General features: G+C 38.3%; 2 protein-coding genes across 3 annotated transcripts in view; one reads left to right on the top strand and one right to left on the bottom strand.

Moving 5' to 3' along the window:
- fndc5b (fibronectin type III domain containing 5b) overlaps positions 1-9489 on the top strand; it is a 30554-nt gene extending 21065 nt beyond the window's left edge. Inside the window, exons 5-7 of one of the 2 annotated variants that reach the window (XM_065294518.1) lie at positions 1525-1614; positions 6161-6346; positions 8374-9489. In XM_065294518.1, coding sequence (XP_065150590.1) covers positions 1525-1614; positions 6161-6300 — 230 coding nt within the window. In that variant the 3' untranslated portion in view covers positions 6301-6346; positions 8374-9489. The remainder of the gene's footprint in view (positions 1-1524; positions 1615-6160; positions 6347-8373) is intronic. The other variant, XM_065294520.1, reaches the window with a different exon arrangement.
- ldlrap1a (low density lipoprotein receptor adaptor protein 1a) overlaps positions 1-13705 on the bottom strand; it is a 112641-nt gene that overhangs the window by 58523 nt on the left and 40413 nt on the right. The window lies entirely within an intron of this gene.

The raw sequence follows: 13705 nt of genomic DNA, 5'->3' as shown, positions 1-13705 counted from the left end.
AGGTTGTTTTGAACTATAAATCTTGCAGGACGTATTTATGATACCAAAACCTGTTATATGTCAAAAGATCGAGGCAAATTTAAATTCTAATGTCCCCTTTAAAGGGCACCTATTGTGCGATTCATGATTTTACATTTCCTTTGGTGTGTAAGTGTGTATTAGTACATGTTAATGATATGCGAAAGGTACAAATCCCAAAGTTAATGATGATGTGAGTTATCATCTTCAACGTAAATCTGTTTTCTTGGACTACAACAAACACACGGATTGTTTACTTCCTGGGATTGGTGATGTAGACCAGACCGACAGTTTCAGAATTCCTCACGCCCTGTAAGTTAACTCCTGTTAAGATTGCATTGTGAGTGAATCTTTCAAATATGGTAAGGAGCGTCACATTTCTGGCTGACGTCAGAGGTGTTCAGGCCAATCACAACGTACAGATTAGCTGACCAATCAGGGACACATAACTTTTCAAATCTGTGTGTTTCATGAAGAGAGTAAAATCTGGAGCTACAAAAATGTATGATTTTGTATTTTTACCATAAACCACGCAAACACGTATTATACCAAATATACAAAATTTATATGTTTTTATCAGTTGCACATTAACTCTTCAAATTCCAATATAGAGGATCGGTCTACAAATGAATGCACTACTGCTGTTAAAGCAATTTTATGATGAATCCAAGAAATATGCTGAAGCCCAACAGAAAGCATTCACGGATGGCTGACTCTTAGCTGATGCTGCTTGTCAGTTAGATAACAGGACTTTTACAAAAAAAAAACACACAGTTTAATCATCAGGCATTGTTGCTTACATTACACTGTAATTAATCAACCAAGCACCTTTACACTTCACTAAAGACCAGATCGCCTAATAAACACAGACAGTTAATCTTTCTCTCTCCGCTCTTCTCCTCTTCATCGCTTCAGGGTGGCTTCATGTAGCTTTTCTTGCTGGATTCGTGATGTGTATCGATGTCGACTGGTTACTGAACATCCCCCACGTTTAAAAGCCAGAGACATCCAATAAGGTTTCGGTTTCACCTGGAGTTTATCGATGTTTATTTTTTCGAAAGCAGAGAAGAGCTCAAAGACATCGTAGATTCTCACAGTCATTATAACAGCACCGCTGCTTCTTCAGATAAGCGGGATGTTGAATAACATAGCTTTTCCCTCCGTGGTTAATCAATGCATACACCGCAGCTCTATGCACTGCTAGATACTTTAAAACTGCTGACCCCAGAGGTCTTCTCCTGATGTGCTCAGGAGAGATCGACCCTGAGGTGCACCAAATTCATAGCATCACAGGAACTGACCGTAATTAGGAATCTTGGCTAGATGCAATGCCTACGACGTTCTGGTCAAATTTCAGCCTAAGAAAACAACTTGCTTTGGGCTAAGACAATTAAATAGTCAGGATTAATTAAATGCTGCCTGTGCTTTGATAGTGCACAAGTGTAAATGTTGTTTTGTTTGTAAAACGTGTGGGCGAGTGAACTCAACCTTGTTTGCTTCATACAGATGAAGTGACCATGGAGGAGGTTGGCCAGTCCAGTCAGCTGAGGGCTGGAGAGCTTATTATCATTGTGGTCGTTCTTGTCATGTGGGCAGGTAAGGAGTTGTGTCCAAAGCCCTATATGTTGGCATGATTTGTGACTGCCGAGTAGGATGTTGTGGTGGATCAACATCTTTTGTGGCAGGTAGTGAATCCTGACCTTTTTCTGATTGGTGGAACTGTTATTACGGGATCGACAAAGATGTTCAACCAGGAACACGTCCTACTTGGCAAAATCAGGATCAACTTTATGTCAAAGAAATTAATACTGGTGATAGATTTAGTGCTGGATTTTTAATACCACAATCCATGCTGTGAAAGGTAATAAAGTGTATCTGCATGCATACTGTAGGAAGCAATTTTGCTTAGCAGTATCGCGCAGTTTGTGTTTTGCTAATAAACGGCACGATAATTAAACCCTCCCTTTTTGATTTGCTTTCACTCGAACAAACAGATGTTTCCGATGTTTACCACATTCACATCTCTATAATTTATAAAGTAATTAGTGAAGATATAAGGCTTAGTTAACATTAAATCGTAAATAGCCCAATTTATATTCTTAATACAAGTTTCCGGTCTTATTGTGCACGGCTCATCAGGGCAAATAGTCTTTGTAATCTTTCAGCAAAATTAATAACTTGCCTCGCCTCCATAATAACTCTTCTCCTCAATTCACTCAGAATAAAAGACCCACAATTCACGCAATCTAATAAATTCCCAATGGATAAAATCAAGCTCAAATGAAAATGTTTCTCTCATCATTATTCTAAGAAATATGCCACATTACAGAAGAAATGCATCAATGTTTCATCAGATGTTAACGCATCAGATATACAAATAAATTTTTCATGACATTTCAAAATATTCAAATTAACCAGCTTACAGTTGGGTATGCAATGCAGAATCTAAATATTTTTATTTAAAATCTTATTAAAGGGATAGCCAAAAATGAAAATTACTCCATGATTTACTCACCCACAGGTTGGGGTGTCATGATTTTCCAAATCCTCGATTCGATTACATTTTCGATTCTAATGCTGCGTTTACACCAACCGCGTTTCAGGCGTCAAAATCGCGTCTACCGTGCTTAGTTTGCCGCTTGAACAGTTTGAATGCATTCGCGTCAAGAGCGAAGTAGACGCTCGGAAAAAGCATTCGCGTCAAGAGTGGAGTAGACGCGTGGAAAAAGCAAGCATTTGACGCGCGTCAGAGGCAAAATCCGCTTCTTGTGGGAGGGGCAAGTGCTATGCGGTTGTCTGTTTGCAGGATGGCTGATGTTGATCGTGCATTTATCAAGAGAGTTACTGGTTTGTATTTCATCACCTTACTATAGGGGGAAAATAAACGGCACGGTTCGATAAACGTCACGTGACTCAAAAGTGAAATGTGTATTACAACTTACAATGTTGCCCAATGTCCACACTGACACTCATCCAAGTGAGGTCCTTTTTATTCATGTCTCTATAGAAATAAGAACTTGTCGTATAGCTCCAGGTGACTGCTCACAGACAATATCAAGCCTTCATGCTGAATGAGTGACTCCGGGCGGGGCTGCAGACACAGCAGCAAGCAGGCTCCTGATTGGTTAAATCCGCCAAAGTTCAAATTATTCCATAAGCTCAATTCGCGCCATTCGCGCGAACTAGACTCGGAAACGCGTCTTCCGTGCTAAACACCTCATCCGCGCTGCGGGACTTCCAGACATGCGTCAACGCGTCTTCACATTGACTTAACATTGAAATCACTCGCGTTTGCCGCCTCTATTGCGATTGGTGTAAACGCAGCATTAGGTCATGGTTTGATTCTTGATTTTTTTTTTTTTGAAAGCACAAAAAAATTCTATGCCATTTTAAGACAAGACTTTTATGAAATATAATATCTGACCTTGAACCCAGAGATGCCCTGCCATGTTAGTCGTGTTAAAATGTTACACGCACATACCTGATAAAACAAAACTCCCTGTCAAGTGAACATTCTTGTCTGTATTTTGCACCATAAAAATGCGCCAGGTACTCAACACGTGTTTTTTTTCCCGCTTGGTAAGCCGACTGGACATGAAATGGCGGCGTCGCAGCATCAATGATTCCATTTTTTAATTCGAGGTTGTGACTTAATTTCGATCGATTTCGATTTAAAATCTAAATTGTGACACCCTTACCCACAGGCCATCCTCAATGTATATGGCTATCTTTTGTCAGACAAACACAATCTGAGTTATGTTAGAAATGATCCTGGCTGTTCCAAGCTTTATAATAGGAGTAAATGGTGCTTCTAATTTAAAGCCCAAAAAATTCCATCCATCCTTAATAGCTATAATCCACACGGCTCCAGATGGTCAATAAAGGCCTTATGAGGGTAATCTATGCGACGTACATTCACAAGAGAGTGCGTTTCCAGCATCTCATCTAATCTCCACTAAGTCTCGTATGCTCTGTCTTACGTCATACGCTGGAAACGCACTGCCCCGTGAACGAGCTAGTTATTTTAGTTTGTGAAGTTTTAAATATTGATGTTTTTCTTACAAAGTCACACAAATTACCCTCAGAAGGCCTTTATTAACCCCCTGGAGCTGTGTGCATTTTTCAGAATAAAATAATTTTAAAAACATAATGTTTTAGACAGATATAGTAACTTACAAGTGTGGTCTATCAATACCAGGTGAATGAATGTAAAACGACTTCAGTATAATATCACTTTTAATATCACTTGTTTTTAGCAAATATACATGACTATGACTTTGTTAATATGTAACTGCAAATATATATTTTGTCGTTTATCTTTGCAAAAATAATGAAATTACATTTTCATTTTAAATTTCAGTACATTTCAACTTGAACTATTGAGAATAAAAAAAATCAACAGTATGAACATTATGAAAATTTAATTAAAACCACTTAAAATAATATACATTTTCAACATAATGCAACACTATAAGCAGCGGGACAAAAATAACAATAGTTGCTTTCATCCCAAAGGAACTCCTGATAATTAAACCCGATTTACTTTTATTTTGAAAAATTCTGAGATGGAAAACTTAAGGATGTGTTAGAGCACTAAATAACCTGTAAAAAGATCAGTATTTTACACATGAAACCAGAAACACAACGTAATATTAGAAAAAAATGGCCACTTTAGGAATTTACTTATCTTAGCTTTCTGGACCTACACGCGCAAAACGAAATAACGCAAAACTTTTCACATCTGTCAAGGGTTGCATGCTAAATGTGCTGTCATAGTTTGGAATGCAAATGTAAATCATGGCTCGAGAATCGCCTTGGTACCTTCGTCCCACGATACTATCGCCCCCCTGGTTTTCCCATACTTTTGTGAAGGACTACAGTGTTTCCCATACATTGATTTATTTGTGGTGGCCCACCACAGAATCAACACTGGCCCCCACAAATAGAATTTTCATGATTCCCATTTACATTTTTATTTCACCATTTAAAACAGCTTAATTCGGCTTAAAATATAATTTGACATATAATACAGATCAAAAACAGATACAGATCAAAGAGTAGAAGTGAAACATATTTCAGGTGCCAACACGAGATCAAATGAAACACGACATGATGACGTCACATATATGCCAATTAGTGGGTGGCGTCATCACCACCACAGTCTCTCAAAATCCTGTGGGAAACACTGGACTAGATGGACTTTTTTGGGCTTCAAATCAGAAGCACCATTTACTACCATTATAAAGCTCAGAACAGCCAGGACTATGTGACCCTAGACCACAAAACCAGTCGTAAGGGACAATTTATACATCATCCAAAAGCTAAATAAAAAAAACTTTCATTGATGTATGGTTAGGATAGGAAAACATACGGCCGAGATACAACGATTTGAAAATCTGGAAACGTGAGAGTGCAAATATCCAAATATTTAGAAAATCGTCTACATGAAGTCGTTACCATACAATTTCATAATTAAAAAGTTTGTTTTAGTGTTCTCTACTGGCTTACTGCTGTAATGACTTTTAACATAAACCAAACTTGAATGGAAAATCCCAGATTCTGCTGCATCAACTCACAAAAATAAAGTTTTGATACATTTACGGTAGGAAATGAACAAAATATCTTCATGGAACATGATCTTTACATAATTTACTAATGATATTTGGTATAAAAGTTAAATCAATTATTTTGACCCATGCACTGTATTTTTAGCTTTTTCTACAAATATACCCATACAACTTACGACAAAGATAATCATATACATCAAAGATGGCTTGAGGGTGAGTAAATCATGGGTTAATTTTCATTTTTGGCTGAACTATTCTTTTAAGTTACTGTCAGGTATCAGTAAAAATTGCTGATTTACTATATGTACACCTTAGATGATCTTACTTCTCTCTAATCTACAGCAAACATCAATTTTAAAAGACCAGCGAATTAAGGATCAAACAGGAAGGTTGTAGCACAACTTAAACTCAAGGCCACAGAGCATCTCATCATATCATTGCAGCGCTGCTAAAATTAGTATGTTGTTTTTTAGGGCAAACGCAGCGTGATCCATCATTGCATTTTTCCTTCCTGTCTGTCGACAACGGCCCATCCATCACTAGCACTTTTTAATGTTCTGATCTCTCTTTAACAGGTGTGATAGCTCTCTTTTGCCGCCAGTATGACATCATCAAAGACAATGAGCCCAACAATAACAAGGACAAAGCCAAGAACTCATCAGAGTGCAGTACTCCTGAACATCCTACAGGGGGGCTGCTGCGCAGCAAGGTCTAATCCCGCCTAAACCTTTCGGCAATAATAGGCTTTAGCCTCAGGACAGGTACGTGCTTTTTGTTCTTGGTTTAATCTAAATTTAAGTGCAAAATATAAGTTCAAAAATAGCTGATTTAAAGGGACACTCCACTTTTTTGAAAATATACTCATTTTCCAGCTCCCCTAGAGTTAAATATGAGATTTTTACCGTTTTGGAATCCATTCAGCCGATCTCCGAGTCTGGCGCTACCACTTTTAGCATAGCTTAGCATAATCCATTGAATCCAATTAGACCATTAGCATTGCGTTAAAAAATAACCAAAGAGTTTGGATATTTTTTTATTTAAAACTTGACTCTTCTGTAGTTACATCGTGTACTAAGACCGACAGAAAATTAAAAGTTTACGATTTTCTTAGCCGATATGGTTAAGAACTATACTCTCATTCTTGCGTAATAATCAAGGACTTTGTTGCATGGGAGCAGGCGCAATGATATGACACAGCACCTAAAAAAATGTTCCCTTGGTAACTTTCAATAGCAGGGGACTATTTTCGGGCACTGCTTAATATCATTGCACCAGAATGAGACTATAGCTCCTAGCCATATGAGCCTAGAAAAGTGCAATTTTTGAATTTTCCATCGGTCTTTGTACACGATGTAACTACAGAAGAGTCAAGTTTTAAATAGGAAAAATATAGAATTTTTTTGGTCATTTTTGTGCGCGATGCTAATGGTCTAATCTGATTCAATGGATTATGCTAAGCTATGCTAAAAGTGGCACCGCCACACTCGGCGATCAGCTGAATGGATGCAAAAACGGTAAAAATCAAATGTTTAACTCTGGGGGAGCTGAAAAATAAGCATATTTTCAAAAAAAGTGGAGTGTCCCTTTACAGTTACAGTAGGGTAGCCAACATAATGTATATATAATATACTGTATATAAAACATGGTCGTTGTGTATGTAGATGGAAATTTTAAAGCAACACTATGTAGTTTCCATGTAAAAATGACTTACAGCTCCCCCATGTGGTTGAAAAGCGCAACAGTGCCTGGTATCAGACACTCTTCTGCAGGCAGGGGGAGGGGCGGGGCTGTGTTTCCTACCCTCCACCGCCACTTTCAGAGTGTGCTTGTAGCAGCTAAGAGGCTGCTCAGGTTGCAGCAACAGTACAATTTGTCCAGTTAAAAGTTGTTATATCACTGAAATAATTTTAGAGACATTATTTGAAGGTAAAAAAACTACATAGTGTTGCTTTTAAGGTGATAAAACATAACGGTACATTATGTAAGGTCTTTAATACACCATTAATAATAATTTTATGTTTATTATTATTATTATTACATTTCTGTCAAGAGATCTTTTTAAAATGTACACACTGCACCTTTAATGATTGCTATATCAGGATGTAAAGACACTCTGAACCAGTATAACAAAAAAATGTTATCTAAAAATATTGACTACCCTACTGTAGCTTTAAGACTTTTTAGTATTTGTTTCACTGTCTTTTCTAATGCACATCCTCTCCACATTATTTACAAGGCGTTACAGCACAAACACTGTAAATGTAGCAGTTAATCACAGCGCTTGCAAGGCAGCCCATTAACTTATAAACCTTTAATACCTCCTGTGAGTTCACAGCCTGTTAATCGATGATACCTGCTTTTGTTAATATGCTATTTCAACAAAATCATCTACACTGTCAGAATAAATGGTCACCTTTTTAAAAAAGTGAACTTTTGTACCTAAAGAGTTCATAATAGTACCTTGCAGATACATATTGGTACCAAATGTATACATATCTATACCTAAATTACACATATAAGGACGTTTTTAAAGTATACTGCCCCAGTGACAGCTTGGGACCACTTTTTTCCCATTTACAATGAAATTCCTGGTGAAGAATACACCCCTACCCATGATCCTGCAGGAAAAGATCCAAACCAACCAACCAAGAGCTGTAAATACAACAAGCCCTCATTGATCTAAAACTTTAAATGCATTCATTTGCTGCCTTGCAGGCGCTGACAATCCCTTTAGAAAATGCAAATCTATTTTATTTCAACCCCCTTTTTTGTTTGGTCTTCCCCAAAGTGCTCTGAGACAAAACAAATAAGCCATCAAGTTGTGAAGCCCACATCTCATCTTCAATCGAACGACTTCATGGCATTCCCATCAACCAACATGGACCCTTTGGTGCTTGTCTGTTTGGGACATTAATGCAAAGCTGAGGACAAAATCTGGACAGGTGGATTCCAGAACTGCATCACTGAAGGTTCGGAGTGAGTTGTTGAGTTTTAGTCTACAACTGAAGCTGAAAACGGCCACCTTAGAGCTGAAAGACTCAAACCTAGCTAAGACCAGAGACACTATGCCACCTGGAGCTGTGTATCCTCACAGAGATAACCGGAAACCTGCATGTGGCAAATCCTAAATAAACCAGGACGGTGTTGTGAAATGAAGTGGAAAAGTGCTTTTCCGAGCCCACCGCTGTTATCGGTTCTGAGACGGGATTGGGACTATCATTAAACTTCTGTCACTGACAGGGATAGCATTTAGATATTTCACTCCTCTATCTCGTATACCATACGTTACACACCTTCTCATCCACAGCTCTCGTATTTGGTACTTTCATCCAGCCTTCTAGTATTGATTTATTTACGCTAGTTGCTCCCTCTATGCACCCCCACCCGATTCCACCCACATTTTTTAACTTTCGGTCTCCAGTAGCCAATCACGGACAGTCCGGTGTGGTTTAATCGGTGCAGTCGAATCTTTCTTCTAAGCACTCTCGCTCTCAGGGCATTCAGGAAAAACATCACACAAGAATATGACGGACCAACACTCCACTGAGACCGAACTGCAAATTCATCATTTGGTGAAGATCTCCATATACTAATAGTGATAGAAATCTATTTAATCGCTTGTGTGTTTCAAGTTAATCAACAGCTTGCTGTCTCTAATGAGCACATTATTGTACAGTGATGGTTACTTTGATCTTCATACTACATTCAATGACATATTCTTCAGGATTACGGCTATTCTATTTACGGCTTTGATGTGCTGCTACGATATAGAGTTGGGTACGTTTGTTCTGTTGGCTTTGTGATTTACTGTACTTACCCTTTAAAGGATTACTCCAGTTTCATTTTTAAAATCCTGATAATTTACTCACCCCCATGTCATCCAAGATGTTTACGTCTTTTTTTGTTCAGTCAGGAAGAAATTACGTTTTTTGAGGAAAACATTCCAGGATTTTTCTCAATATAGTGGACCTCAACAGTTTAAAGTTTCAATGCAGCCTTAAAAGGCTCTGAATGATCCCAACCAAGGCATAAGCATCTTATCTAGTGAAACTATCATCTTTTTGGCCCAAAAAATAAAACATATGTACTTTTAAACCACAACTTCCACCTTGCACTAGCCATGTGATGCGCCAGTGCGACCTTATGTATTGCGTTATCACATCGAAAGGTCACGCATTACTTATGCGAACACACTCTTGCAGACCATTTTAAACAATAAACTGACACAAAGACATTCATTAGTTTCATTCCACATACATCAACGTCTGACCGGTCCTTGCATACGTCCTTTCGCCGTGATTACGTAATATGTCAGGTCATGCTGGCGCTTCATAAGGCTAGTGCAAGGTGAGAAGTTGTGGTTAAAAAGTACTTTTTTGGTAAAAAATAATGACAATTTTGCTAGATAAGACCCTTATGCCTCGGTTGGGATTGTTTAAAGACATTTGAAGCAGTTTGAAACTGTTGAGGTCCACTATATGAAGAAAAATCCTGGAATGTTTTCCTCAGTAAACTGAATTTCTTCACGAATGAACAAAGAAAGACATGAACATCTTGGATTTATTAATGAAAGTGGAATATTTCTTGAAATGTTGTAGTCCTAAAGTCAACAGGAAATCTGTATTTGCCCGGTTTATTTAATCCACCTCTGGCTAACGTGACAGAGACCACTTCCCAAGCAATTCTGAATAAAATCCAACTTATTTTCTTGAAAATTATCTCTGAAAGCCAATGTTGACATTTGAAATCACCCAAACAAACACGCCCCTACCCCAATAGAATCCAGACCTTCTTATGATAGACCCGCCCCATATGCAACCCAGGCAACCATGTCGATTAGTAGACACGCACCTTACTGCTGATTGGCTACAAGTGTGTTTTAATACTCGGACCGACTCCCTTTTCCAAAGAGTTTTTTGAAAAATCACGCACCCTGCCTTTAAAGCAACACTAAAGAGTTTTTGCTCTTTGCTCCCCCTACAGGTTGGAAGGGGAATTGTCCATTACCACTGTTGTAAATAATTTAGCCTAATGCAACAAATCTGGCTCTGATTGGATTGTAGGTCTGCCGTAAAGTACGTTTTTGTAGTTTCACTCGAACTACAGGACCGCGACCCGACGGTTGGAAACTTCTTTAGTGCAGTTTTGGCCGATAGAGGGCTGCAAAGTGAATGTGAAAGTGTGTAATGAAACATTATTTGTAGGTAAAAAAAAAACTCTTTGGTGTTGCTTTAAAGTGGGTTACGAATACCGAATCATGTTGACTTTAAAATGTCCTCACGAAGTTTGGAGCGGGAAATCTTTTGACAGTTTAAGCGGACTGTATGTATAACCAGACCTAGGTTTTGACTGTGAACCCAGAGTGCTCTCTGATTGGCTGACTTTCTTATCAGCTAGACTCCATCAGCTAGAGTCCCCACACGTCAAGAACAAAGAATTCTGGGAATGCAGGTCATAGAGGTCTCGAAAGCATCGATTTCCTCATGTGACAGTCGATGACCACGAGGGACTGATGCGAGTGCGGTACAACATTGCAGCAGTTCAACTTTAATGAGGTTATTAACCATACAGTATGCTTTTCCTGAAGACATGCACTAGACTGTTAAAGTATTTCATCTGAAGCATAAAAGATGCCATTTAATCTTCAAACCAACGTATTGAGGTACAGCGGAATTGAAATAGAGCCATCTCATTTTTCAAAACGTCTCCAATTGAAAGACGTTCAAATACAAAGAATCGTAACATGCTTGAGGTGCTTGGGTTTTCGATGGGAGCTACATTGTTCAGAGGGATCGCGCAGTTAATCAACCTGAAGGAATCTCGGCACAATTAAACATTGCTGCGTCTGTGACCATTACCTCATCGTCTCGATCACCATGACGACAGCTTAACAGACTCATCCCTTAATTCCGAAGGCATCTAAAAGTCATCCTCGCATTTTAGCCTGTGTAGGAAAGCGTATATTTTTCCTTTAATAACTGCTAATTAACCATGGCCATAGGGGAGAGACCAGGCAGACTGCTGGGTGAAAAATGGCTGATATCAATATTCTGTCTGAGCCTGCTAGCGTAAACGAAGAGAGGAGGGAAAGAGGTCGGATCTCAACGCAGGCTCAAACCGGTTATCTATTCGGTATTAACAGGCAGCACTTATAAATCTCAAACGAGATGATGGCGATTTAAAGAGAAATTCAGAAAAGCGCAAATAGAGGCTATGTTCGGAATGGGCTACTATGGCACACCATGCAGTTGAAACTGTATGCTGGGATTTTTTTTTTTACGATGTACAAGACACTATGCAAGAAGAGTTCGATATGACATTTGCACATCACCTCAACACGCTGGATGTTTAATTCAGCAACTGTTAAATATCTTGCGTTTTTAATAAGATTTCATGTTAAAATGTGAACGTTTGGCAATGAGAGATGTTAAAAATCACAAGACCAATTTAAAGGGATAGTTCACCCAAAAATTAACAAAATAACGTTTTCATATATTTTTTTCTTTTAAACTAAATGCATTTTTTTATTCTGTTAAACACAAAATAAGATATTTTGATAAATGATGGTAAGTGCACAGTTGATGTACCCATTGACTTCCATAGTATTTCCAAGTCAATGGGTACCCTCAACTGTTTTCTTACCATCATTTATCAAAATATTTTCTTTTGTGTTTGAAAGAAGATAGAATCTTAACGTAAGGGTGAGTAAATGATGACAGAATTATTATTTTTTTGGGTGAACTATCCCTTTAAGTCATGGCATTGTGGGATACCATGTTCAATGTAGTGTTCTCTGCTGTATACGGCACATTTTGGGAATTGTATAAGTGGGAATCCCATAAAACAGTATCAGAGTTCAAAGGAATAAAGTATTTTGCATAATAAAAATCAAGCATTTTTCATAACCATGGCACTGTAATACAGTTTATGGCATTGTGGCCATTAAAGCACATCTTCCCACAACTATCGTAATGCAATAATAACAAATGATTATGCAAAATATTATTTATTCAGCAGGTGACCTGTGTATATATATATATATATTTTTTTTGGTTATCCAGACAATTTGCATGCACCACACTGCAGAAACAGCTTGGTAGTTTGCTATTCTGAACATAGCCATAATGATAATCAGCTTACATGATGCCCTCGAAAATGAAAGCCAGCGGTAGATCCTTGTTATACAGCGTCACGCAATCAGGCTCCAAATTTCCCATTTTAAATGAGCAGTGTATCCCCCTCCCGCAATCCAAGCTTATCCTACCTTATTCTTCAGCTCTTAAAAGAACTCTCTAAAGAAAAAGAGCAAAACGTCTGGATTTAAATGAGGCAGCTCATTTGCCTCTTATTGAGGAACGTAATTCTCCTTTTAGCGACACTTTGGGAAAGGCTTTGCAAGCCACAGTTAGAGAGGCATAGCAAATGTGTGATCACATTTTTTGCTCTCGCTCTCGGGTTATCAGTTAGAGAAGCTGGATAGGCTTCTGATGCTTGTATTATGATGTAGACAGTGGTGCATGGAGAAGTGAGTATACTCATTTTTTTAAGTGGCCCAACTAAGGTTGAACTCCCTGTGTTATAAATGGGGACATATAAGATGCTTGACTTCTCAGAATAAGGATCATTATGAAATTAATATTATTAATTAATATTTAGAAGTGGGTACACCCATGTCATCTAATAAAGAAGTGGGTGTACTCTGTATGCGTATACCCTGTACTACACCACTAGATGTAGACTAAGCAAGACATGAAGCAACATGAATAGACAAATAATCTGAGAAATGGGCTTGTAATTTAAGAGGCTTACACTAGGTATTAAGATGTGTTTTCGTCGATCGGATCACAAGTGGATGACGCTAAAGACAGGTGTAAACTGTGTTCAAAACATTTTGAGTTTGTCCACTTTCGTCCACATTCAGAGGTAGACTTTTGATCGGATTGTTTTTGTAGCGCATGTGGTTGAATGTGTTCGAACAGCCACACGCGACCTCCTTCTCTCTGCCTATTTATCTAATCTGAGGTGTGGAGCACAATGTTTTACATCTTTTCTGACTTCTAGCGCAAACACACAGTGTACAGCGCTCTCTTTAAGCTTTCAATGATAAAACTAAAGCGGCT

This window comes from Paramisgurnus dabryanus, chromosome 19 (assembly GCF_030506205.2).
Source record: "Paramisgurnus dabryanus chromosome 19, PD_genome_1.1, whole genome shotgun sequence".
NCBI lineage: Eukaryota > Metazoa > Chordata > Actinopteri > Cypriniformes > Cobitidae > Paramisgurnus > Paramisgurnus dabryanus.
The sequence above is the reverse complement of the archived record's forward strand: the minus strand, read 5'-3'. Positions and strand labels throughout refer to the sequence as shown.